This window comes from Struthio camelus, chromosome 24, assembly GCF_040807025.1.
Source record: "Struthio camelus isolate bStrCam1 chromosome 24, bStrCam1.hap1, whole genome shotgun sequence".
In the NCBI taxonomy this organism is placed as follows: domain Eukaryota; kingdom Metazoa; phylum Chordata; class Aves; order Struthioniformes; family Struthionidae; genus Struthio; species Struthio camelus.
The window spans coordinates 3,025,265-3,052,724 of NC_090965.1; the positions used below are offsets into that span (position 1 = coordinate 3,025,265).

A 27,460-nucleotide genomic window follows, 5' to 3' on the forward strand; every position below is an offset into this window, starting at 1 on the left:
AGCCTACAAGTGAAAGCACTGGTTTCATTCTAACTGCAGACCAGCTCTTCTGTAAATGTTGCATCCGCATATTCTGCAGCAAGCTGGAGCCTTTTTTGTTGTTTAGATAACCAACCTTACTGAAGCTGGAGCTATTTGTACTTTATGTCATGCACTGTTCATGTGCTGTGTGATGTTAAAGGCAACAGAAAATCACTATGGGTTTAAGCAGTGCGTTTAGGACACCACCTGATGAGAACGGGTTTGTAGAAGACTTTTGCAGGGCGATGAGCGTTCTGGCTGTTGGCTAAAGGCAAGTCATGATTTCGTCACTTCGGATTACTAAGCTAATGATACTAGTTTTCTAAAGAAAAATAGATTCAGGTGAAAGACCCATAAATTGCCTTCCATTCCAGGAGGGTGTATTTCACAGTCTTTGTAACAAGAAGTGAGAGGCCTCAAGGGATTGTTTAAGCCAGCTCTACAGATGAGATCACTGCAGGACCCCTTGTAATGCTGATGCAATGGGGAAGGGTGCCACTAAGGTTTCTTTGATAGTAAATTCTCAACCAGATGTGAACCCAACCTTTTCTTTTTACTTAATGGAGTGCTGGGCAGCAGATGACAGGAGGTTTTTTGTTTTGTTTTTTCCTTTTCCCTTCTGTCTCTTCAGAGAACCATCTTCCAAGGTGAATAAATTTCTCAGTGGAAATCAGAAGCAGCCCTGGATGTAAAATGAATTGTCTTACTTTCCACGTAAGAACGTTACGCAGGGCCGTCTCGAAAGCCTTGCTGAGTAATGCTGAAGCGTATGCATCTGCCTGATCCCTTAGGGCAGTTATCCTGTTGAAGTAGTTAGGTTGGATCACATCATGATGAACCGTTGATTATTGATTTGTTTCTGCATCTTTCCAAGTATAGTCATAAGTCTAGAAGAAGTTAGCAGAAGCAAAGTCAGTGCTTTTAGACCTCGTAAGAGATAAGAGGCTTGGACGGCTGATGGCCCTTCAGAGGTCAGCCCACCTTGACTGATCTACAATGTCTGAGCCAAAATGGTCTCTCCTGCAGTGACTGGATGTATCATTACTGGGTATCTTTTCATCGGATCAGTCACAGAACTGAATGTAAATTTGTAGCCGTATATTGTGTGTGGATTTGAAGAGAGCCAACAGTTATGCAAGTGGAGGTATGCTGTCCTCAGCTCTGTGTTCGTTCTGGGACACCTTTGGTATCCTCCTCTTCCCTCCATACCGTCCCAGATATTATTGTACCCTCCAACTTGCTTGCAGAGCTATGCTCATTTGAATGTTTCCTAACCTTATTTCAGGCAGGGTTTTATAGTACAAGCAGAGGGGATGTGAAGTGCTTGTTGCTGCCAGAGGGGCTGTCTCGGGTAGTTAGACAGGTGCCAGTACTGGTGCCAGGGAGTGTATGACTGGAGGAAGAAGGAGAAGCAAGATCTCTGTTTTGGATGACGCTAGCCTTTAGATTGTTTTATGTATTACTTCTGACCTGTACCATAGCCACAGTGAGCTAGGTCAGCAAAGATCTGACCTGGCTTGTTTTGCTCTTCAGTGTGTTTCAAGCATTCATAGAAGCAGCCTTTTTTGGCATGCCTGAAGCAGTGATAACTCTTCCTTAAGCCTTCTCCTTAAATACAGGTGCTTGCGAAGGCAGCGTGTGTCTGGAGCCTTGATCATGACTTTGGTGTTGTCCCATGAAGAGGTTTCCCACAGACTTTTGAAGCCGGGCCCTCAAGCCTTCATAACTTTTCATCTCCTTTAGAAGAATGTTGTCTAATCTGTTTCTCGTTCTCACTGACTTGTAATATTTCAAAACTAATTCAATTCTTTTTGGAGATTATAGAAAATTTAACTGTGACTTTTTAAAAAAAGTCAATTCCTGATACATTAGGTTTCATCCTTTTCCCTATGTATTAGTGGTTGGTATAGTATATATGTCAAATTACAAATATATGTCAAATACATTACAGATCAGATTCTTGAATGTTAACATAAAAATATATTGTCCCGTAAAGGCTGGAAGCAGAATACCACTAGTTTAATTCATTGTTTTGTTGTTCGGTAGTTTAGCATGAATTGAATTATCTCTCTGAGACTGAGTGAGTTGCAACTAATTGGATTCTTGAATCCTAATTCAAATTTTGTTGTTAAACAAGCCACTGCTGATTGCTTTGAGAGGACATACTGTGATTAAATATGGCTGCTAATAGAGTTAAGGTACGTTTCATAACATGGGAATACAGATACTGCATACTAAGCATATCATAATTGCATCAAAAAGTGGCAATTAACCAAGTGTAAAGTGTTTTACAGCCTTGCTGCTTTGCTTATGTATAAAATCTGCTCTTTTGATACCTGTACATGGGGTGGGTAGGAAAAGGTATGCTTATAATTCTCCTTCTGTTGGATAACTGGTTATGGAAAACAATTAATCTTACTCTCATGTTCTTGTGTGGAAGGGTAGATGGTAGCCAGCGTCTTGAGGGTAAGTTTTTCTTAAGCTTATGGGCAAAGGACGTTACCTGTGTTTGTTGCACTCTTACTCGGTGTTTGGCTTGAGCGTACTCTCCAGCTGCTCGCTAGTGCCTATTTTAAGCTTTTTATCCACACGTTTGGGAGTTCCTTCTCTACAGTGTTCTGGATGCTGTCTAAAGACCCAAGTAGGAAGTGGAGCAACAGAAGGCTTTAACAGAGAGCTACAGCAGGGGGTGTTTTGAGACGTGCTGAGCAATTAGTCAAGGTGTAGTCGGATGTTGGCTTGTAGAATAGCTGGAGGGGGTTAAGAAGCTGTCTTACTGCTCCCCCAGTGGTGGCTTTAGTGAGTCCATACAGTGACTCAGGCTAGAGGTACCGATGCAGTCAGTTACTGTCCAGCTTAGCCATTAAACATCCTACTTGGGAAGCAGCGTGACTTTGCTCTTAAGAAAGATGGGTATGAATTTTCTGGAGTGTTTAAGCGGTGGTGGAATGGTCTGTGTGGGTTGGCAGAGGAGGATATCAGTAAAGCAGTTCTTTTAGCTTAAACAAGCACTGGGAATTGGCAGAACGAGAGGCCAGAGTTGAAATGCAACGTTTGACGGGAGAGAGTACTTTTTTAAATGACTTGCACCGCAGGAAGGTGGTGAACTTGCAAATGGAGTCTTCTCTTGTTCGAACTGCAAAGCTATTGAATTAAGAAGCTCTGTTACTACCCCAGCTATGCTTCCTCCTGGTTTGCGAGATTGACTTGGTATTTGCAAGACTGACTTGGTATACAGCTTAGGAATAACTTGTGCAGGGTTCATAAGCAGTGACATATGAAACAAGCCTCTTGAGATGCTACTGTGGCCATCGTCAGCATATTGAATTTGCATCGGTCCTGCAGATCAGATTCTGATCCTCTGCTGGCACCTTTAGAAACTGAAATTTTTTTCTTCAAAGGCTGGTTCTGTCAGCAGTGCTTTTCTGTAACGCATCTAACACATCCCCCATTCTTTCTCAAACGGTGTGTCTCTGAATTATCTCTGTCTCCCTGCTCTTGACAGCCTGTGACAATGATATAAATATTAGAATGGTGTTTTTTCCAGAAGGTGGATGAGTTTTTTTTTTTCTTATATCCATTAATGTACCCAGCAGTGATATACAGCAGCATTGCTGCTCAGTGGTGAACTGTTGGATTTTTTCTTCCTTTTATTAGTATGTTGAAGTAGTTTGTGGAGAGAGGTCTGTTTGTGTGAGGCGGGAGGGTTGGGGACTGCATGGTTAGCAGTGAGAGGAGGAGAAGGAGGCCTTTCCCTTTGTGGCAGCAGCAAGACACTGGAGTATCCCAGCTGCTCATGAAACTGCAGCCTGTGATTAGAACGTTTTGTGGTGGTGTTCCCTGGTTTTGCCTCTGATTGATCATCCTTTTCTTTTCTTTTTTTTTTTCCAGGCTGTGACAGCACTAGTGAAAAACTATCCGAAGCACATGGTTTCATCAATGCAGCAGATCCTGCCCATTGTTTGGAATACCCTTACAGAAAGTGCAGCCTTATATCCTTTGCAGTGAATGGTTTACACTAGAACAGGAGAGTGCAAACTCTGCTCTTTCTCATATACAGTTAGGATCTAAACGTGGCTGAAGAGCACTATACATGGAGACAGGGACTCTGTGACAGACGGAATATCAGAATCTATTGTATGCATTTAGTGGGTATTTCTTTTACTTCAGTAGGTTCAGTAATGTTTCTTTTTGCTTAAAAGTCAGCTATGATCAGTAACGTGAGTGCCTCTAATATACTGGTTGCAGAGTAGTAACCAGTCTGTATTGTTTCTAGTTACTTTTTGATGAAAAACGTCCTCTTCAAAAAGATGTCTAGTCATGATTAAAAGAATTCAGGTAAAGGCAAATCTACAGTATTCCTTGCTACAGCAGTACTAATGACTGGTTATACTTGCTGCTGAAGTTGCATTTGATTTTTGAGTTTTGTAACTTAGTCATTGCGTTGCAACGCGATCTGCTTTGTTAAAGAGATGCTCTGTTGGTAGTTTTCCCAGTACGTGCAAGCTGACAAGTCAAATCTTTACATATATAATTAATCCAAAAGGTTGCTTTTGTTAGCTTTTTACTGTGAGACAGTAATCTTAGAATACCGAGCTTTCTTGTAGCTTTTTCTGAATTTTTGGAATAAACACCAGAAATGGCCACTGTGTTGCAATAATAGCGTGAAGGTTGACTAAGCTTTTTTGTGCAATTTAATTAGAGTGGCTGTTTTCCTTGAGATCGTAGGTCTAGCCCTTTTCTCTACACAGTCTTATGTTTTGGAATTATGCTATATATCGATCGTATGCTCTTGTAGCTTAAAAATGGGTATGGAAACTGTAAAAGTAGCATTAGTCTCAGAGGTCAAGGATGGGAATGGATCCTTACCCTTAGACAGCAGCAAACTGTTCAATTGGCTCATTTTCTCATGGAAGGATTGAGTTTGAGTGGTTCTGTTCTCACAAGATTTTAATAGATTGGAAGCTTTGGGTTGCCCTTTTTGAAGGGTTTGGTTTAAATGAATCAGAGGTTCTCTAAAGGATGTCCTGAAGTATATTTGGAGGTGTTCCCTGAAGCTTGGCAATGGCCTGAATCAGAAACTTCTGTAGCGTCTTCCATTTGAAACACAGTGACTATACTGTAAAGTGAAAGTTTTCTTAAGAAAGTTACAGGAATTTGAAGATATGAACAGATTAATTCCTGAATAGATGCAGCTCTCTAGAAACGCGCGTATTTACTTAACCTTGTCTACTTATGTGAGAACAGAAGTAAATTATACAGAAGAGGTGGAGGACCCTGTGGATTCTGATGGTAAGAACTTGTCGAGCTGCACTCCTGACAAAACAGTCACTGAAACGCTTCAGGAATTCATACTTAATGATATATTTATGGTGTTAGAACAGTATTCCTCACTTTTTTTTTTTTGCAAGTTTGATGTGACTGCGCTCAATGAAGGTACGTAACTTTAGAGTTTCTTACAATTCAAGGAGTTCTGCAACAATCTTCAGATGAGAGTAATGGGACAAAAGAAAGTTAAACAGGTTTTAGGTTGGGCTTGATCAGTTTTAATGAGGGGTGGGGGAAGAGAGCAGAAAGGGTTGAGGCCAGGCATCCTCCTGGAGCTGCTCCCCTTACTAGTCCGGAAGTGAGAGCAAAAATTATCCTGTCTGACATGCTAGCAGTTTGTATTTGACACCCATTTATATCTTTCTGCATCCTGGCATAGTCAGTCATGTTCTTTGTTTTCACTTATTTTTTTGTTCAGGTGAAGTACTGGGCTTTGAAAATCTAGTGTTCAGCATATTTGAATTTGTTCATGCCTTGTTGGAAAACAACAAATTTAAGAGCACAGTGAAGAAAGCCTTGCCAGAGCTGATCTATTACATCCTTCTTTACATGCAGATCACAGAGGAACAGGTGAGCACATTTGCCTTGTGTGGGAGGCAAATGAGATGAGAGATTTAAAACAGCTAATGTCGTAGGAAGTATTTCAGTGGATGGAAGCTGCTGTAATCTAATAGGCTATTCTGTCACTCTTCTGTGCCAGGAATTAGGGCAATAGCATCAACATTTTTCTCTGTAGTAACGTGGACAGCAGATGAAGGAATATGCTGTGAAAATGGAGATCATGCTGAAAGGGGTAACTGGGTTTGTTTGATAGTGAGGGGATTGTGCTAGCAGTGCAAAACATCTCACTGAATTTCTGCACGCCTCTTGGTCTCCCAAACCTGACAGTCATCTTCAGTTTCTCTTGTTTAGGTAGGCATGCATGAAAAGAGGCACTCTGTTAAAGATTCATCTGCTTCTCCCATTCCTCATCTATAAGTAAAGTCTTCTGTGTAGCAATGATTCCAGGTCAGTCCCTAGTCTTGTCAAATTCTGATTTCAAATGGGGAAGCAGAAGAGCAAGATGAACTTGGAACAGAGAGCGCCTCTTTTTTTTTTTTTTTTTTCCAAAGGTTTCTCTAATTACTTAAATACAAGATTGAGATTTATAGGAGAGAAGAGAAGCACTAACTCGTGTAGTCCTTGATGGCTTCAGGTGTAATGTTTCCATCTGATGTCTGAGCCCGATGTCAGTGTAAAGGGGAGGAAGTCCTCAGTCTAACTCTGTTCTTTTGTTCCCCTGAAGAGTGCAAGGGAAAACACTGTCCAGTCTGCATGCTCTACTCAGTCTCTTTTTTCGGGCGCTTTATTTTGTAGAATGTGAACTAGAATAAAAAATAAACATTAAAAAAATCAATTGAAGGAGGCTTTGAGGACATTGTATGGCAGAGAAAATTCTGAAAGCAGTGTTGCAACACTGAGATTACTGTCCTTTTCTCTCTTTCTGTTTCAGATAAAAGTTTGGACTGCAAATCCACAACAGTTTGTGGAGGATGAAGATGATGATACTTTTTCCTATACAGTGAGGATTGCTGCACAGGATCTGTTGCTGGTATGAAAAGTGTTCCACATTTACAAGCAACCAAAATAACAACAAGAACGGACTTAATTCAAGTGAAAAAGAAGAATAGTTGTGACCTGTACTCATAGTCTTTACAAATTTAGCTTCAGGTGGGGCAGTTGGAGAAAAGTGCAGCTTTCAAAAGTCTTTACAAATAAGCATTATCACTTCCTTCCACGCAGGCTGTGGCTGCTGACTTCCAAAATGAGAGTGCAACTGCTTTGGCTGCGGCAGCTACAAGACATTTACAAGAAGCTGAGCAGGCTAAAAACAGTGGTGCTGAGCACTGGTAAGGAGATGTGGCAGCAGGCAAGACCCTGGTGTGAATGGCAGGCTCTTTTACAGCATTCGATGTGGCACAAGTTAATCACGTTTTTTTCATGATGTTGCTGCTGATGGATGAGGATGAAATGTCAGGACTCTTGATTAGAAGAAGAAGGAGGAAGTACAGCAATTCTCAAGCCAGATGCAGAAACCTTCATGTGAAATACTTTCAGTAATTCCTAGCGCAAACTGGCTATCCCCAGGCTGCCTCCCTCCCTCCCTCCAGACCTCTGACAGTCCCTGAGAAAATATCATGGGAAGCTATAGTTAAAGCCATACATGATCTGAAGAGAAATTGGCCTTCTGTTCAGTTAATTAAGCTCAACATTTCAGGCGTATTTTTTTTCTACTTGATGTAAGGAAGAGATTTAGGTGCTGTATGCAGATATGTGTGTTCAGTTTTAAAACTTCAGTTGCAATCTCTAGTGTTACTGGAGGATAGGAGAGAATACTCAATTGAAAGAACACCTAGTTGCTGTTCCATAACTATTCTCTCTCTATTTCAGAGTGAATTAGTTCAGTGTCTGTGTTTATTTTGAGTATTACTGTCAGATTAGCTACTCTATATATATTGAGCAGTATCTGAAAGTCTGAGAAATCAAGCCTTGTGTGCGTGTCCCTCTCCCCTGCCAGAAAAACCACCATTAAGTCCCTATCTGCTTTGAACTTGATAAATTTAAATTAGGTTCACTTTGGATCAAGAAAGACTTCTGGTCATCTTTTGCTTTACAAATAAAACCAAGGAGAATTTTTATTTGCCCCAAACCCTATTTCTTCATAATTACCAAAATGTAATGCTAAAATAGAGATTTTTTTTTTTTAAATCATCAGTGTACTTGATATCTCAGTACTTCTGAGTATAGAACGGTCAAGCAAGGCACAGCTGGAGACCTAAGCCTTCATAGTAGATTCTCATGTTATTTCTTTTTTCTTTTTCCTGTGTGTCGGTGGGGGGTGGTGGGGTGTTTTTTTGTTTTTGAGAACAAGAAGCATTTCAAGAAGTGATGTTTGCTGAGCCATTATTTTAGAAAGCGATCAAGAATGCTGCCTATCCATGGTGAGTCTCCAAGGCTCCATCTTGGAGTTTTGTGAGTGTTCATTTCTTTCAAGGTCTGCTCAGATGCTCTGTTTGGGGAGTAAGAAAATAGTTGTGGTAGCTCAGACCAGAAAAATCTTAGTTGTTTCACTTTTTGGAGGTGATGGTAGGGAGAAAACTTAAAGTTTTAAGTTAACATCTTAACTTAACTTCTGAATTCTTTTGCAGGTGGAAAATACATGAAGCTTGTATGCTGGCCCTGGGCTCTGTGAAATCTATTATTACAGACAGTGTGAAGAATGGGAGAATACATTTTGATATGCATGGCTTCCTGACAAATGTTGTTCTTGCAGACCTAAACCTTTCAGGTACATTGGTCCTTGCCATTACTCAGTAACTGCTAAGCACCAGGTTCTTGGAAATCTCTTACAAATGAAAATGCCTGATGTATCAGGTTGCTGCATGCGTACGGCGTTGTGAAATGTAATTGTGCACATTGTACATATAAAAGGATAAAAAAATTTATCTTCCCAGTTCACATGTGCTATCAGGTCTAATACAAGTTGTTTAAATGTGAAATGCTATGATTTCAATTGATACTCACTGTGGTCTGGATGCTGGAGCCTGTAGGCTCCAGATTATGAAGATGGAAGGGAGATTATGTGGGGAGCTTGGTGGAAAATAACTGCTCCGTTGCCCTTGTTTCAGTTCCTGGGGAAGACACCAACAGTATTTCATGGGCTTCAGAATTCCTACAGTGCCATACCATCTCGTTTTCTTTCACCTGAGGGCTGAGACCAGTTACAGCAGATGAGCTCAAATGATTTTCCTAGCAAAGCAGGATCCTATTGTGAACTCCTCAGGGTCCTGCTTTCTATATTGTCAGACATCAGCATGTAGAAAAGCCGAAGGAATCGTTGAAAATTGGGCTTCAAAAGTACTTGCAAATAAAACTTTAGGAAGTTTGAGCCAGTATGAGCAGTATTGGTGATTGCACATTAAGTTGTGGCAGTGTAGAAAAGGCAAACTGTGGATGTTTTCATCAAAGCAAGAATTTGTTTGGCTGATTACCAAGTGGTGTTTTTTTTTTTTTGTTTTGGAGGGTTTTTTCCCTCCCTTTTTTAGAGTTAATTTGGAATGAAGAAATAGCATTTGAAGTAGCATACATGAAACTTGAACAGCTGAAGTTGTTTCTTCTGTGAAGCTGAGCTATTGGGCTTTAGAAAGAGCTCCTGGAGTCAGTATAGATAGTTCTCAGACAACATCCATTCAGTGTTCACTAGTGGCAATCAAACAAATGAAATGTTAGTTCTTTCTAATACTTGTTTAGAAAACAAATTTTTTATTGCTATGCATCTTGCATGCAGTTTTCAAAGTTTTCATCTTAAAACAAATAAAAGAGTATTTGCAGTGGTATAAATAATGGCAGTAAAGATGCTGAGAGATAGAAAGCATCGTCTATTTGAGGGTAGCCTAAATAGATAAGGACAGCTCAGCCTGAAAAGGCAGAGAGGTAGGTATGATAAAGATATCTCTTATCATGACAAGAGTAGAATAGGTGAGTAGAGAATGAGCATTTACTATTTTCTGCTGTTGGAGTGAGCAAAACAAAATTTTGAGCTCGATGAACAGGGGTTACTGAAAAAGTGTTTGTTCTCCTTTTACTTTTGTTCCAGTGATCAGCAAAGCATATACTGCTGCACTGATGAACAAATTCAAGTGTAACTAGTTGAGGCATGAAGATTTTAAACAAATGAGAAGTTATTTTTTTTGGAATAATTAAGAAAAAAAAAAATCTGGATATTGCCTATGAACAGAAGTACTTTGTGTTCCCTCATACTAGTCTTTTGTTCTGTGTTTTATCTTATTATTTTCCTAATGGGATGACAAAACTTTGGATAACAAATGGAAGCAGCTGAGTTTCAAAATCATAAGACTTATTCTGAAACCACTGGGTTTTTTTGTTTCAGTGTCGCCTTTTCTCCTGGGTCGTGCTCTTTGGGCTGCCAGTCGTTTTACCGTAGCTATGTCTCCAGAACTAATCCAGCAGTTCCTGCAAGCTACTGTCAGTGGCCTACACGAGACCCAGCCTCCTTCTGTCCGAATCTCTGCAGTCAGAGCTATATGGGGGTAAGTAGATGCTAGACTATCCAAAAGCCCCAAGGACAGGAAATATAAAAGGCACTTAAAACTAGTATTTTAATAGCCGTTCTGCCCAAAATTCACCTTGTCTTCTGTTTACATTGAAAGGATAATGAAAAATAAGGGTAGAAACTTAGATAATTTTGAAATGGTTTTGTCCTTCCCTGTGTCACCTGTAGAGCTTGGTGATTAAACACTTTGTAAGCAGTGATTCTCCCACTTGGATCACACTTTTTCTTAAGGCTTTTCAAGTTTTCTCCATTGGTGGTAGATCTCAAGAAAGAATTTTTAGTAAGGTGGGGTGGAAGCTGGTAACACGTGATTCGGCTCTGCATCTGAGGACCATCTAGGAATGGAATGAGGAGGAAGAATGGCTGAGCTGTTGAAAGATCGAGGAAGTAGTAGATTGAAGGGAGGAAAAACCCTAAAGCAGGGCATGTAGGAAAAAAAATGGGTGAGGTGAAATAACCCTTTATATATCCTCTGGTGGTAAATGTATGAATCCCTTTAATATATGTTGTATGCATTTTTTGTATCATGAATTTCTTGTCTAGCTACTGTGACCAGTTGAAGATCTCTGAGAGCACCCATGTGTTGCAGCCTTTCCTTCCTAGCATTCTTGATGGGCTCATCCACTTGGCAACTCAGTTCAGTTCAGAGGTCCTAAACCTTGTGATGGAGACGCTCTGCATTGTCTGTACAGTTGACCCAGCTTTTACTGCAAGTGTGGAGAACAAAATCTGCCCCTTCACAATTGCAATCTTTCTGAAGTACAGTAATGGTATGCATTCAAATTGCATTTTCAACATACAGTTATTTTTGCTAGTGGATCCTTGCCAGGTTTATCATTGTATTGAAAGTGTGTTGAGAACTTAATAACTGAATGAATATTGATTCATATGGTAAAGCTAGAAGAGAAACTTGCTGCTTTGCCTGTTTGAAGTAGTGATAGCAAAAGATAAATTTGTTAGTATGTCTTAGTACATGGTGCTTTCTCTCCCCAGATCCAGTTGTTGCTTCTCTTGCCCAAGATATCTTTAAGGAGCTAGCTCAGATAGAAGCCTGCCAGGGTCCAATGCAGATGAGGCTAATACCAACTCTCGTCAGCATCATGCAGGCCCCTGCTGACAAGATTCCTGCAGGCCTTTGTGCAGTAAGTGCTATAGCAGTACATGGTCTTAGCTGGGGATGATTCCCTGTCCTTCAACATATAGGATGTTTGGCATGCAAAGAATAGAAAGGTTGCTTTTAAACCACTATGGAGCAGTGACCTCAATACTTGTGAGAGGTTTGCTTGTGGAGAGAAGGCAACCTGCAGGAGCAGGGAGATACTCCCAAAAGTTAACTTCAAACTCTGTTCCTGTGGTCTTCTGCCAGTCTCTGCAGGGTATCTGTAATTATTTTGGTTTTGATGTAGCCAGCTTTCACCAGCGACAGTTTCTCCTTTTTGGTGGAATGTTCTCCAGCAGAGTACCTGACTTGCATTTTTTCTGGAGACTTTAAAGCATCACATATATATGAATTACTGTAGATAAATTATACAGGTTTGTGCTTTCTATAAAAAGTCCATTTATAAAAGATTAAACGTTGGCTATGTAGAAAACTTTTATGGAATTTACGGCATCTTTATCAATGTGCGTACACTGTAACAATCACTAGTAGGTAATTAAAATAATCAATATAAACTAATCAGAGCAGATCAGCAACTGGCTGTTGGGCTAATCAGTTCTCAGGCTGTACTGATTAGCATTCATCTGGATACTATACATCACTGTGGGCCTGTGGGCCATATTAAGAAATTGTACTTCTTGTAATACTTGAACTGCCATGCACTTATACAGTGCGCTGCATCGTGTGTCCATGTGAAATATAGTGATTCTGTGGGTTCATGACTCCAAGGTCCTGTGCTAAAAAAAAATTCTAGTATGTAAAATCAGGATGTGATCTCAGTACTGGGTCGCATCCTTCCACCTTGATGCTTGCACCAGTGGTGGGAAATGCTGACTTAGTATGCTGAGGCTGCTGTTGCAACAATGCTTTTGTTTGCTTTTTCCTTTCAGACTTCTATTGATATATTGACCACAGTTGTGAGGAACACAAAACCTCCTCTGTCTCAGCTCTTGATCTGCCAGGCATTCCCCGCAGTGGCTCAGTGCAGCTTGAACACAGATGACAATGCTACCATGCAGGTAATACTGTGGGCAGCAGTAAGGATTGCAGGGTAATTGGAGTCCGAGATAGGTGACCAAGTCAGACACTTTACTTTAGGAGAGCCCAGGCTTTGCTTGCCAGGAGCTATGTTGGCAGCTCCTCAGGGGTCTCTACCGCTTCTAGTTTATCATGAAAGCATTGCTGTTCCAGAGCTGCAATGACTCTTACTGATCATTCCTTAATTTGGAGGATCAGAGTAGGTAGACCGGCAGCCTTGTTCTTTATTATAGGCTTCTGGATCACTCTTCTCCCTTTGTAATTAACTTTTTCATGACACCTATTAATAGCAGAGGTGGTATACAGGAGCACTCTCAGGCATGGGGGGAGCAAAGGACCCTGTCCTGCATCTTGCTTCTGGCAGTTTTCTCCTATATTCATTCAAGTGGGAAAAGAGAGGAAGGAGAAGAAAAGGGGGATTTTTTTTTTTTTTCTATCTTGTTTCTGACATCATGACAAAGGGAGGAGAGTGTCTGGAAAAAAGTTGTCCTGATGGCTCAGCCAGCAGGGAGTGTTGAGTGCAGGTATCCAGATCTTTTGTCTTGGTTCCCTCAGAATCAAGCTCCCTAGCCCATTCTCTGGGAGTTTAGATGCTTCTTTGCTTGCTCCATGACCAGCTCCTTCCTGCCCGTATTTTCTTCTCCTCTACTAGACTTCCTTTTGACTGATTTGGGTATGGGATGGAGAGGGAGCAAGAATGCATTTCAAACAGTAGTAGTGCCTATCTGAGCTGTAACTGTTGGCGGTCTCTCCTATTACCTAGTGATATCTTAAAGTATTTGGTGGAGAGGGGAGACCTTTTGAGGCTAAAAAACTAGGATTTTTTTTTTAATTTCTTTTTTTTTTTCCTCACAGTTGGTAGCCATGTTATAAATGATAAAGTCAATATCGTTGCCTAGAAAGTTTTATGTTCCAGCTGCCCTTTGCCATGTGAATACAGGCAATAGAAATGGCTTTCCTTAAACAACATAACTATAAGAATAGTTTGAAGACCAGTAAGAACAAGTTGGAGACCAGCATGCTCATGGCCGTGCTATATCTTTGTTTTAAGAAGATACAAAAATTGCAGCTTGGCTACGGGGTTGTTTGGTTCATGCTGCGCTTTGCTGTCTTTCTCTCTTATTTGTCAGAATCGGTGGGAATGTATCTGGATAAGAAGAATGGTACAAAAAGGCAGCTATTTCAGGTGGTCTTTGTATTTCCTAGATGATCCTGCTGAGAGTTACCCGGGCAGTAAGGAGTGTCTGAATTCATATAGAACTGAAATCTTGTGAAAATGTTTTTAAGTTCAGGCAATCATTTTACTGCGTGTAGAGAACCTGGATGTTTTACAGAGTGCCACTAGTTTGCCAGTTGCCTTCATCTTGGTTAAGGGTCTTTTTGGGGTAGTAAAAGGAGAACTAGAAAGGGAAATTCTAAGGCAATGTTTTTCTCATTTAGAATGGTGGCGAGTGTCTGCGTGCATACGTCTCGGTGGCGCTGGAGCAAATCGCACAATGGCATGATGAGCAAGGCCACAACGGGTTGTGGTATGTGATGCAGGTGGTGAGCCAGCTGCTAGATCCAAGGACCTCAGAATTCACTGCTGCCTTTGTAGGCAGGCTAGTCTCCACATTAATTTCCAAAGCCGGAAGTGAGCTGGGAGAGAATCTGGACCAGATCCTGAGAGCTATCTTGAGCAAAATGCAACAAGCGGAGACACTCAGCGTAATGCAGGTGAGGAGGCTGGGCACCCAGGAAAACAGCTAGAAATGTCAGGGAAAATAAACTGTCACAACTTTTATTACTACTACTACATGCCTGATTATCTGTGGGTGAGGGCAATTAGATCTTCTACGTGCAGTGGGCATAAGACAGGCATTTTTCTGCTACTTCAGGAGGGTATCTGCTAGGGTGCTAGGCAACTTCATACAGAGTTGTCTGGATTACTGGGTAAGCCAGGTTCTGTTGCGTATGCTTTAATGCACCCTATGCAGTCCCTCATGAATTAGCACCTGGAAGCAGTGGCCCTTTGGAGGGGACGTGATTTCCCTAAGTAGGGATGTTGTGGCAAAGACGGCATGTGTTCTTGAGTGTTTCACATACAACTGTGCTGTAGGCAAAGGATAAATGCCTACAAGTTGAGACAAGGTGAACTTTTGGTGGATGGGAGGTGGGTTTGGCCTGTATCAGGTCAGAGGCCAGACAAGAGCATCATGATCTCTTCAGCCTTATGCTAGTTATATGACACAGTTTTATGGAATGATCTTATTTTATTCCAGTGGTCGTTATTCTTTATCCTATCTTTCTTGCCTGTGCCCTTAATGTAAAACAACTGGCATAGTCATGCCAGTTCTAGAAGAAGTTTCTATGCAACAGCTATGGGAAGGCTTTTTTTGGCAAGACCCCACTCTTGCCCTCCATGAAGTGCTTTCTACTCTAGCCCTTTTATCTTAGGTATTTCTCTGATTTTTATACACGTACTTTTCAAGGCAGCACACTGTGAATCAAGAAGGCTGTTCAGATATCAGCACAGATTTCATCAGAAAACCTTGGGTTTTTTTCCCCCCCCCCCCTTCAGAAACACTCTTCATTCATAACTGTTCAGAATGGCTCTCATTTTGCCTATTTTTGGATTTAAAAGATTTAGAAGACTAAATCTGAACTATTCACCTGAAGCTTCCCTGCAGCAAGGGAAGAGAAACAAGCTGCTCACGATGGTGAATCTCTTCCTTATTCTTAATATGAGAGAGAGGCCTCTGGAAGCGGGCAGCTTTTCCTTAAGGAAGCCTACAGTGATGAACTCAAACTTGGAGACCCACGTTTAGGCATGCTGCATATGAATTTTACCCTTGGTCTTTAGAAGCTGACTCCTAAAATAGAATCTTGTACTAAACTTGCATCTGTCCCTTAAATTTGTATTTGAAGTGTCTCTCAAGCACTGGAAAAATGCTGCTGAGCATGGGAGAGAAAGGTGGCCTTGTGGTTAAGGTGATGGGATGGCCCTGGGAATGGAAGGGGAAGCCAATATGGGTTCAGGCTCTGGACAAATAACTTCTATGCCTTAGCTTGATGATGAGACACACATTTCTGCTATGTATATGTAGCTTTCAAGCTCTTTGCTTATGAGACTGTACAGCATCTGGTCTGGGTGAGCAAACTTCAGCACTTGCAGCATCTCGATAGTGGCATTGCTAATCAATTCTGGTGCCACCTCTGATACAAATATATATATATATATGTATATATCTTTTTTGTAATAGCTTTGTAATCCTTGTTTTAGAGGAGCATGATGGTTTGGGGCATGATGTGAGTAAACGTAATTCAGCACATTGCCATGTCTTTTTCTGGGGGTTAAATATTGCTGTTGACTATAACAGTTTAACTTGCTTGTTTTTGTAGCACACTGGGTACTGGGCAGATGGTTATACTTTTCTCTTTCTCTTGGACTTTATCTAAACACAAAGCTTCCAGTCCTAAATGGCCTACTCTTAGTTTCATAGTTGATAAAACATTTTTAGCTATTAAATTATGTACAGCTAATGTCTCCTTTTTTTCTCTTGCAGTCCTTGATTATGGTATTTGCTCACTTGGTTCACTCACAGCTGGAACCACTTTTAGAGTTTCTGTGTAGTCTCCCTGGACCAACCGGCAAGCCTGCCTTGGAGTTTGTAATGGCTGAATGGATGAGCCGGCAGCACTTGTTCTATGGGCAATATGAAGGCAAAGTCAGGTAGGATGGGTAGGATATCTTAGAAACAGAAACCGTGCATTAATGTTAGCTGACTGATCGTCCCATTGCAGTTAAGCGCGCTGGGTATGAGGGAAAGGGAAGCTGGTTAAGACTTGGATTAGTGTGTGTCAGCGTTGGACAGAATTGCTTCTCCCCCCCCACCGCGTTGTCAGTTCCACTCAGGAGAGCCGGGGTAATTGGAGCAATCTCTGATCTTCCACTAAGTGCTTCTCTCGTTGCTTGATGTTTCTGCACTAGGACAGTGTGACCCAAGTGGGAAGGGACTGTTTCTTGCAAGCACAAGAGTGCTTTTTGAGATGGAAACTGTGAACAGGATGAGAGCAGCTTCTGAAAAGGAAATTACCTTTATAGGTTGTAGAGGCTTAGAGCATTGTTGAGGGCTTCCTAAAAGAGGCTGATGATTCCTTGTTGATTTAATGAGCTCTTCAAAGTCAATAAAGAAATTATTTTCTCTCTTTTGTGGTAGAAGCACATTTGTGTTCCGAGGAGGCTGACTACTATATTCCAAAGCATGAAATGCTCTGTTAATTTAAATTTTGCAGTAGCTGATGTCTTTGAGTTTTTATGGAAGTGTCAAGCCTAACAGACCCCTGTCAGGGGACTCACCAGCTGTTAACTCACTTCTTAGCATGCATTGGTGTATTATTGTTATGAGGCAGCCAAATAGCTTGTAAAATAAATAATAAGAAAAGGTGTGTTTAAAATGGAAGTTCATGAATGATCATGCAGAATACGAGACGGCCTGATGCAGAGGGTCAGGTATACCTCGGACTACTCTGTTATTGGGTTACTCTGAGTAAGGCAAAATATCTCACTTTTCTTTTCTGAATATCTGTTTTTCCTCACGCTTTTTCAATGTTGTCCCTTAAGGGCAGTGTTGTCTGTGAGCAGTGTTGTCTGCAGGATCCCTTGATGCTGCTTATGGCCACAGGAATTAGCCAAAGCTGAAGGTGATAGGGAAAACAAGGTTAAATTCCCTGTGGTACGTTTCTTTCTCCGTGTCGCCCAAGGTTAGAGCTGTTTGTATGTTAAATGCTCTATTTTGGGTTATTTACAGTAATGGTCATAGTGAATTATAAACCGCTCATAGTGAATTATAGGCATTTTCTAGGTACTGAAGAAAAGCAGTGCCTGCCCAGAGGATCCTGTTAGAGACAGACAAGTAGAAGTTAGTAAAAGGAAAATAAAAACTGCTGACAACAGGTAAACCTTCTGTGCACATCAGTCGCCATCCCTTGTGAGTGGTGGGTTGCAGAAGTGGTTCTTTGTCCTTGACTTGCATAAGAAAAGGAAAAAAAGCTTGGGGCAGCTCAAGAGTTGATAAGTAAAGATCTAGGCTCAAAACAGCTATATGAGAACTGGAGGTTCAGAGTAGCACTGCAGGAGAGAAAGATGTGAAGTGAAAGCATGAAAAGAGAGAGTTAATGTAGCTCAGAGAAACTTCAGTTTGGGACGTGTGGAGCCGGGAAGGAGGTTTTAAGAGTGCCAGGCATGAATTGGTGGCCTATCCTATAGCCAAAGTCATCCTCCATATGGTGTGAAAACAGTGGAACTGGAGAAGGTTTGAGAGCTACAGGTGCAAACTAGAAATCGGAGCAGTGGAGGCGCAATATGCGAAGATACTGAAGGAACAGAACTAGAAGGTTTGAGCGTAGTTGAGCTGTGACCAGAAATGAAAAGGAGCTTTGAGACTAGAGAAAGGTAAAAGAGGTGTTCTTGACTGCAGATCAACCAAATTATTCTGCTCCTGTTATTGCTTTCCTCTTAATTCCATCTTCACCTGACTTAATGCTTCAGGAGTGTGCTTAACCTCGTGGCCTTCTGAGCTGGAAACACTTGCAGATGTATGCATGCAGCGCTTGGCAGTGTTTTAATCCAAAGCTTTGGCCGAGTTTTTGGCCTATTGTACGCTTCAGGAGAGGAGTCCAATTTCAGATATTGAAGGAAAACAGGAGAAATGGGAAAATTCTGTAATGATCGTTCTTGGCAAAAACATTACAAAAAGGGGCATCTGAATGTCTGCTCTGGAGAGACACGTTCCCTATTAACAGGCTACTGTGCAAGCCAGGCAGTGGAGAGAGAATTCTGATCTGTGATATTTTTATCCCCTGCTCTCTAGCTCTGTAGCATTGTGTAAACTCCTTCAGTACGGCATCAACACAGAAGACAAGCGACTTCAGGACATTAGGGTAAAGGGGGAAGAAATATTTAATATGGATGAGGGAATACGGACACGATCAAAGTCAGCCAAAAGTAAGTAATCATTCTGCTGGGTGGTTTGGTTTGGTTTTCTTTTGTTTTGTTTTGTTTTGTTTTTTAACAAATATTTCCTGTTAGTAGATGCTATGAAAAGCCTTAGAATAGATCTTCCGAATCTCCCACAGTTTTTAGGTATTCCCTATAGAAGTGCATGTTGTTTTTCTAGAGCTGATCCATACGTCATGTGTTTAACATATCTATTATTTGCCTTAGTTCTACCAAAGACTGATTTGGAAGACTTATGAAATGTCTCTGACTTAAGTAGATGAGGCGATTTTGGGATAGGGAGGTATTCACTACTATTTCAAATCATTCTGTTCCATCTACGGAGATGGACTTGATACTGTCATGAGGCTAAGTAACTTTTCTGAGGTAAATGTGTTTAGTGAACACAGATACAAGGAACTGATATTTTCAGTGAGACTTAAACTTACATATCAGCAATGATTGTAACCTCTAATGAGGTTAGAGATGAAACTTTTAAGGAAACCTTAGCCAGTCTCTTGCCTAAGACTTGTCTTACTATTTTAGTAATATCTCTCTCATGAGCCTTAAATTCCCGTGACATTTTTAATTGGCTGAACCCAAAATCTTTGTTAGGAGGTTGCTGTATAGAGATCCGCATATTAGACAGGAGCGAGCACCTGGCATTTCCTCTGAGGAAGACGCTGGGGAGCCACTCTCCTCGACAGTGGTCAGTCGAAACCTTGCTTCTGCAACTTGCTATGCTGGTGCTCACACGCAACCAGCTGCAGGACAGAACGTAATGGCTGTACTGATGCAGAGCAGAGGCCTGTCTACGGGGTCAGTACTCTTCAAGCCTTCGGCTGTTTTAAACTCAAGGGATTATGTAGTAACCCTTAATAGAGGACTAAACTGACAACTAGGGAAATAGGGAAAACCCTGGGAATGTAAGAGGTAAGCAGTGGTCACAAAACACCTCCTACCTTGTTATTACTTGCTTAAAAAAAACCAAAAACCAACAGGGCATTGTCTAGCCAGACAGAAGACTGGTAATTACCAGCATTTGAGCATGTAAAGAGTTGGAAACTAGTATTCCCAATTTCTTTATTTGAAAAGATCTTTACCTTGGCAATTAAGGGTAAAAATACTGGTTAGCTATCCCTAATTAACCTTTGCAGGAACCCTGGTGAAGAAAATTCAGTTTTTGCAATGTCTCAGAAAGGGTAAGCAGTAGACATGCTTGGGAGGGCTGTGCTGCTCGTTTACTTTAAAGCACTGCTAGGAATGCAACAATAATTTCAGAAAAGAATGCTTAATAAAGTGAGGTCAGTAATTGATTTAATTGAGTACGCTCACAAAATCACTCAGTTGTGAAGGATGTTACCCATGTCTTCTCTTCATTCAGTATGCTAGTTTTGATACTGCAATTAAGATCTTTGGAAATCTAACTGTGAGACTATGGCAAAAGGAATCTTTGAGTTTTTGTTCTGTCCCTCTTCCCTTCCAGCCTGGAAGTTCTGCTGGCCTGTGAGCATTGTAAGTGTATAGTGAGATTAAAAACAAAACACAACAACAGAGAAAAAAAAAGGCTTAGCTTTAAGATTTTTATTAAAGGTAGTGTGAATATGAAAAAAAATAGTTATATAACTATCTATATATGTATGTGTGTATATATATGTTTTTTCCTCTCTCTATTATAGATCCTGAGCGCTGGACAAACATTCCTTTGTTAGTAAAAATCTTAAAATTAATAATAAATGAACTCTCTAATGCAATGGAAGCAAATGCATCTAGACAGACAACTGCAGACTGGAGTCAAGGTAAGACACGAGGGTTGGTTTTTACCTCTTTGCATGGCTTAAATCCACTTGCCCAGTTAGCAAAAGTATTTAATCTCTTCAGAAGCATTTAGAGCAGTAAAGAACTGACAGCTGTAAATATTATACCTATAATTATAAAGGCTTAAATGGTGATCCAACGGATAAGATCAGTCAGTGTTATCTGTTCTTATAACTGAATATTATTTTTGACCAGTCTATCTGGAAAACGGGATCTGGTCATATGCCTATAAAGGAAAATTATCTTTGCTCAGACTATCTGGTTCCCCTTCCTTCCTCCCTACTTTGGCCATACTTTCTTGCAGCTTCCTTTTGCCAGTTCTAGCTATTGTGAACCACTCATTCCAAAAGAATATTAACGGTTGTGTGCGTTTCTCTGGACCCACATAAACAAGCAGGGAGGCTTGCCTAAAAGCTGTAGAGTCCCTTACAGGGGTGATTGACGGGCTGACTTGTTGGATTTTGCTTATCTTCTAGAAATGTTTGTTTTCTAAACAGATGATTCGAATGATATGTGGGAGGATCAAGAAGAAGATGAGGATGAAGATGAAAGCTTAGCAGGACAGTTCTTATCAGATATTCTTTCCACAAACAAGTATGGTAAGTTACAGCTTTAAAGTGCTACTCAAAAATAGAATAGACTAGATGGCATTCTACTCTGAAAGTTACCTTTTCTTGACAGCAGCTCAACAGAGACTGCAGGCAAGGAAGGGAATATTACACTGGGATTTTGAATAAGGGTCTCTTTCTGGAAAAGAGGGACATGTCCTTGAATTACACTTATGATTGATTAACCGCTTTTTCCACATGGCGAGTTCAAAAACTATGTAGACCTTCATTTTTTTTTGAGGTTCATGCAAATATCTCTTTTAAAGAGAAAATTGCTCAAGGATGTAGATGCGACCTTGAAATGACAGTGCCAGAGCAGTGGATGAACTTGTTTGTAGGGTGATCTTGAGAAATAATTGCTGTAGAAAGAACAGGGAGTGAGTATAATACCTCCTTTCCTCAGCTCTCCAGGTTGCATATAATCTTAGAGAACCTCACAGGGTAATACAATAAAGGAGTACTTTAGCAGCAGTACAGAAATGCAAATGTGGCATGAGTGCACGTAACTAACGACAAACTCGTGCAGTATCTCTTGTGTGCTAGTCTCACCTGTGCATTCCTTGAAACTCCCACTGTGACCCTTCTTGTTTTGGGCGGGGGGGGAGGGGTTTAACCGTGTAAACATAAGGGAATATTTTAAATATATAAGGGAATATATTTTGGATACAGGACTTCTTACGCAAATGGTTTCAGCGCTCCTGGGGAGCCTTAGATCTTAGCAATAGTCTAATAGGATGCTTCCTGAAATATTTTGATCTGTTCAATGTTAAAACCTGCTGATTTATCTCTGACAGATGAAGATTACTATGAAGATGATGAAGAGGACGATCCAGATGCATTAAAGGACCCTCTTTACCAAATAGATCTCCAGGTGATGCTCTAGAATGATTCTTTTTTTATCTGATTTCTATCATTTTCTATAAATTTTATTTTTTATATTGTACTTGAACAAAACTGCGAAACACCGCTGACACCGGATAACGATTGTTGTCCTGAATGTACTCAGTTTATTGAAATTGCTTTGGGAAGTGCTGAGTATCCAAAGAACGCCCTGAGCCATTGTTTCTTATTGTAGCAATATCTATAATTTGGAAATGTGAATCAACGACCCTTTGTGGGCAGGGGTTGAGGCTCCTCGTAGCTCTTTGATGAGATCAAAAGCTGGTGGAGACTGAACGTTACAGAACTTGAATGTTCCACTTGGAGGTGCTCCTATCCAGTCACAGTTCCTGGGCAATACTTTGACCCTGCTTTTTAACACCACCTGGAAGCTGTTTACCAGCCTTTCCCCTCTGCTGCCTCCCGTCCTTCTGCATCCCTTCTCCACGTTCCCTGTATTGCCTTTGTTTTATTTGGTGTATGTTAGTTTTACCTTTTGATACACGAAAGAAACAGAATTTCCAAAGTGAAGCAATGCTAACTTGATCTTTTTGTCTTCTTTTTAGGCCTATCTCACTGACTTCCTGTGTCAGTTTGCACAGCAGCCGTGCTATGCAATGTTTTCAGACCATCTCAATGAGAATGAAAAGCGAGTGTTACAGGCCATTGGTATATAAACCCAATCAAGAGACCATACTGATCATATCTGAACAATATTTTTCTGGCTTATTCCACGTTTTATGATTAAACATGAAACATTTTCCAGTGTCCACCTGCTTGTTACAGGTGGATGATGGGCCTCATTGCGAAGTATTGAGCCTCATCTTATCATGAATCTGCTAAGGGAAGGAATACTAAGCAAGCAGCAAAGACGGAAGTCTGTAGAGCTTTGCACATTAATCTCACCAAGGGAGCACTTTCATTTTCCACAGTAATGTTCCAGGAAGTTCTTAAAAGAATGTGTCCTTAAATATTTTTAAAAGCAAACTGTCTCTGCCTGTCAAGAGGCACTTAAACTGAATTTCACACAGCACAGATGGACAGAGAAAGGAATCAGGTCACTTACAAATTGCTTGGATGTGTCTTGAAATTGGAAGGTTGTTCCTCTTTGTGCTCACATAACACATACAGGGTAAATATCTGGATCTTACAGTGTGACTTCTTTTTATAGAACTATAGACTCTTTTATCAGAGATGCCTGAATGGTATGGAACCTGTTTACAGGAGTTTGGATGGGAAGCTGAGACAATAAAAATAACTGCATATCTTCTTTCCTAGTGTGGATGGAGCTTTGTTGCTCACATCTACTCTCTAGTCCCATGGGAGCAGTTCTTTACTAATGCTTTTGTGTGCACATGCTTAAAGGAAGCTACCACTTAATTTCTGTTCCTGTGGCATGTGGCTACTAAAGACTTTGGTTTTATGGAACACAAGGAGCCACAATTTTTAGGGGGAAAATCTGATTATATTTAATGCATTTGCTCCATAACAGCCACTCTGATCTACTTTGCTTCCTTCACACTCCTGTGTGTATTTTTATAGAGTGGTAAAATAACATTTACAAATTGATTTACCCATAAGAACAGCGTGATGTATCTCACAACACCTCTCTGCCTTTGGTTCCCCCTTGGGGAAAATTAAAATAAAACTATTAAAATATACATTGGTATCCTTCTTATAAGACAGAGTTGAAAGGAAATTGCACTTGTTTCCCGAAATTGCTTTTTAAGACATATTTCTCCTTAGGAGATCTCCTATATGTGCCACCTGGAGGTTGTTAGGGTATTTCACAGGAGTCATCTGGACAGAAAGGGAGTCCTGTAATGGTTACATCATCTTCTGCTTAAAAGAAAGAGTGATCCATTATAGAGTTTCCTTTCTTAAGAAAGGTACTTGCTGTTCCTTTGTGGAATAAAATGCTTTGAAGTTGTATTTAAAAGCTTCCAAAGAGCTGGAATATGTATGCATCTTACTGGTCTAATTTACCGTATGGCTTTTCACTTTTCTTACCAGCAGGGGGTGATGAATTACTTTTTTTAAATGAACAAAGATGGCACAACACAATTTGTTTAGCATATGTGGGATAATGGTAAAATAACACTAAATTCTAAAGCTGACATTGCTTCCCCTCTCATGCCTAAAGCCCTCATGTTGTGCCTAAGAACAAGCAGAAATAGAGGGAATCCCACACGTCTTGCTACATGCCTGTAGATTGATCTGTCCCATCTTTGATTTCTCAGTAGTTTTCTATGAATAACTCCATGGCAAGTAGAATTTATGAAGCCTGATTTTATTTTTTGTGGCTTTGGATTAGTCTGTGTCTAATTCTAAAGGTATGAGCTCTGGAAAGTTTCCATGCAGTTGAGTCTCAATTTTTCTTCCCTGTCGGTTCTCTGGTGTATAAAACTAATTCAATTTTGTGCCATGGCCTTCCCTTCAGTGTGCGCTCTGCTGTGGCTCTGTCTCCTCTCTAGTCTCCCCCTCCCCGCCAAGTCTTCTAGGAATTTTGTTCGAGGTACGTGTGTCTCATAGCTTTCATTGAAATGGGCTGACAAGTTAAACTAAGCAGTGCAGTCTCATGAGGAAACTGAGAAATAGATGGCTGCAGTGCCTGATAGCTGTACAAAAGGATCAACTGAGTGACCAGTCCCAGCTGAGAGAAGAGACAGGACCATGTTTGCTAGCTGACATTCCTCCCCTGAATATCGGAATGGGCCTGTACTGCATGAAAACAGTTTGTAAGTCAATGGAACAGAAGAGTGAAGACCAAATCTAAATTTTCATTGCAAGTTACAAAATTAAGAAGGGCTATCAAATACTTTACCCCAGGAACTGACAGCAGAACTTGAAAATAGTCATTCATTGTTTGAGGTAAGTGGATACCTAACACTTGAAAGCACCTGGATGTGCTTTAGGCATCGGTAAGAAATGGACCACATACTTGTCTGGCTCGTTAGGGCTTTGTGGAGAGGGGCTGGTAGGGTTCATGTGCTTTCAGTTGGAAGTTGACTCGTGTGCCTTAACTGTACTTGCTTTATGCACCCTTAAGGTGCATCAAGTTGGATGACGAGTTTAAGCAAAAACATGAAAAATGGGTGCAGCTTAGCACCATTCCTCATCCTGAGTTGTATCTAAGGATTTCTTTGGATTTGCAGGGTCCCGTGAGTAAGTGATGGGCAGTTTCTTACAGAGTTCCTATCGGAGCTCTTCAGTGCATTGGTTAGAAGCTGCTCTTTGATTTGCAGGTATCAAGGGCTTGCTCTTTCCAGGAGTGCAACCAGTGAGATGGGAAGGAGTGGGGGGGGGAAATGGTGGCTCTTTGGGAACTAGTGCTCTGCACTGTCCTTCCTGTTGCATTTGGTTCATGTGCACCCACCTGGGCCCCTTCCAGCAGAATGAGCTGACCAAGTGCAGTGCCACTATGCAAGAGTGCTGATTTAAAATTCAGTTTGGGAGCAGCCTTTGAGATGATCCTGGGCCTGTCTGCGTGTTGTGGGTCAAGGGGAACAGGAACAGCCTAGTTTGTCTACAGCGGGTGCTCCACTGCAAGCAAACTCACAGCGTGCAGGACGCTTTCAGGCAAGAAATATACTGACTTGAGCTTCCCATAGGAGAGAGGCTGAATAAAGGATGAGAGCTACAGTGCATGATGGAGATGGTTGAAAGAGCCTTAAGTGGTCCCATGGGTGCCTGTACTGATGTTACTCCTTTGCCTTCTGCTTTCCCTGTGTTCTCTTCCTCCCTTTAAAAATTCTCAGAATGTGACACTATATATCTTTAAACAAGTGATGACTGGAGGGTCATCGGCTTTGCTGAAATAAATCTGAGCCAGTAGCGTGAGGTAATTGCTCAGGATGAAATACGGTGAAATGTCTGGAAAGCTGTCTAAGGTCTAGTGTTGAGATGTGGAATGCCCATTTTACTTGTGTACTGTGAAAAGAAACTAAACTAACCCTCACTAAAGGTTACTAACTCCATGTTATGAAAACCAAGCTCCCTTTTATACTTAGTTAAAAAGAAGGATGGGACTGAGGCTACTACTGGACATCCATGAGCCTTTGCCACTTCCGAAATCAGTGCCTGGCACTTTTGCATCCTTGTCAAAGCTCCTCGCGGAGGAGATGCCAATTGTGTTTTTGCACACTGGGTTTTATCTTGCTAGAATAGCATGAAGGTCCGATAGCCACAGAATATAATTTAAATAGTGACTCAATCAGCTGTGACTCTGGATGGAGACTTTACGCCTATTCATGAGTATTGTTCTTGGTATTTTTTTGTATTAATAAAATCTTTTAATGTATAAGCGTGCCTTGCCTCCGAGTCTTACAGAGATTGGTAACGAGGAGGGAGAGCACCCTCAGCTGCGCCAATCTGGCATCCCGGGCCGGGCCAGGCCTGACGCCCTGCTTCGAAGGGTGTTTTGCCTCTTTGGGGTTTGACTCTTGCAGCGCACAGAGCTGGTTAAGGTGTTTTAGGCCCTTGTTCTCCAAAGCTGGGCCAGCAGCTGGGCACTGTGACTGCGCCGCCTGTGCGTGCGGCCACCTCGCATGAATCCCGCCTGCGGCGTGGGGTTGCTATAGGGCACCAGAGCAGGCCTGGGTGGCCTTCTGGCCCCTGTGGAGCCCAGGCTGCTGGACTGAATGAGGAAAATGACTTTCGGGACCCCTTGAGAAGCTGGCAAGGTGCGTGCGGCTCCTTCCCTGCCGTGCCAGGAGCAGGCTGGAGCGCTGCGGGTCCACCCACCTGCCCACCCTTGGTCCTGCGGGCGTGGGACTTGAACCCGCCGCTACGTGCTGCCTAGGTGCGCCCCCCGCCCCGGAGCGGGGCACGCCGGGAGCTGTAGTCCCGCGGCGGAGGGAACGGCCGTGCCAGGCGCTGTAGCCGCGGGGCGGGCGGTAGAGCCAAGCCGGGCGCTGTAGTCGCGGGGCACGCCGGGAGCTGTAGTCCCGCGGCGGGAGGACGAGCCAAGCCGGGCGCTGTAGTCGCGGGGCACGCCGGGAGCTGTAGTCCCGCGGCGGGAGGACGAGCCAAGCCGGGCGCTGTAGTCGCGGGGCACGCCGGGAGCTGTAGTCCCGCGGCGGGAGGACGAGCCAAGCCGGGCGCTGTAGTCGCGGGGCACGCCGGGAGCTGTAGTCCCGCGGCGGGCGGGCTCGCCGGTTGGTGCGCGGCGGCGGGGCTGGCGCGGGCCATGGCGGCGGCCGGGGCGCCGTCGGGCGGCGCGGGGCGCTCCAAGGTGGCGCCGAGCGTGGACTTCGACCACAGCTGCTCGGACAGCGTCGAGTACCTCACCCTCAACTTCGGGCCCTTCGAGACGGTGCACCGGTGGCGCCGCCTCCCGCCCTGCGACGAGTTCGTGGGGGCCCGGTGAGCGGCGGCGGCGGCGGCGGCGGCGGGGGGTGGTGGTGGGTCCCGGCGGCTCCTGACCGCCGCTCTCTGCCGCCCGCAGGCGCAGCAAGCACACCGTGGTGGCCTACCGGGACGCCATCTACGTCTTCGGCGGCGACAACGGGTAAGGCCGC

General features: G+C 42.3%; 2 protein-coding genes across 4 annotated transcripts in view; both read left to right on the forward strand.

Annotated features, from left to right (window-relative positions):
* The window catches only part of IPO9 (importin 9), a 46,227-nt gene extending 19,983 nt beyond the window's left edge, over window positions 1–26,244 (forward strand). For both annotated transcript variants that reach the window (XM_068918544.1, XM_068918545.1), the window contains exons 8-24: window positions 3,913–4,013; window positions 5,255–5,313; window positions 5,768–5,919; window positions 6,842–6,940; window positions 7,132–7,238; window positions 8,538–8,677; window positions 10,280–10,439; window positions 11,006–11,232; window positions 11,456–11,604; window positions 12,512–12,640; window positions 14,100–14,375; window positions 16,205–16,371; window positions 18,512–18,645; window positions 20,316–20,435; window positions 20,952–21,053; window positions 21,857–21,933; window positions 22,508–26,244. In XM_068918544.1, coding sequence (XP_068774645.1) covers window positions 3,913–4,013; window positions 5,255–5,313; window positions 5,768–5,919; window positions 6,842–6,940; window positions 7,132–7,238; window positions 8,538–8,677; window positions 10,280–10,439; window positions 11,006–11,232; window positions 11,456–11,604; window positions 12,512–12,640; window positions 14,100–14,375; window positions 16,205–16,371; window positions 18,512–18,645; window positions 20,316–20,435; window positions 20,952–21,053; window positions 21,857–21,933; window positions 22,508–22,618 — 2,310 coding nt within the window. In that variant the 3' untranslated portion in view covers window positions 22,619–26,244. The remainder of the gene's footprint in view (window positions 1–3,912; window positions 4,014–5,254; window positions 5,314–5,767; window positions 5,920–6,841; window positions 6,941–7,131; window positions 7,239–8,537; window positions 8,678–10,279; window positions 10,440–11,005; window positions 11,233–11,455; window positions 11,605–12,511; window positions 12,641–14,099; window positions 14,376–16,204; window positions 16,372–18,511; window positions 18,646–20,315; window positions 20,436–20,951; window positions 21,054–21,856; window positions 21,934–22,507) is intronic.
* An 831-nt stretch (window positions 26,245–27,075) lies between these two features.
* LZTR1 (leucine zipper like post translational regulator 1) overlaps window positions 27,076–27,460 on the forward strand; it is a 42,212-nt gene continuing 41,827 nt past the window's right edge. The window contains exons 1-2 of one of the 2 annotated variants that reach the window (XM_068918547.1): window positions 27,076–27,305; window positions 27,388–27,450. In XM_068918547.1, the coding sequence (XP_068774648.1) occupies window positions 27,130–27,305; window positions 27,388–27,450 (239 nt within the window). In that variant the 5' untranslated portion in view covers window positions 27,076–27,129. The remainder of the gene's footprint in view (window positions 27,306–27,387; window positions 27,451–27,460) is intronic. The other variant, XM_068918548.1, reaches the window with a different exon arrangement.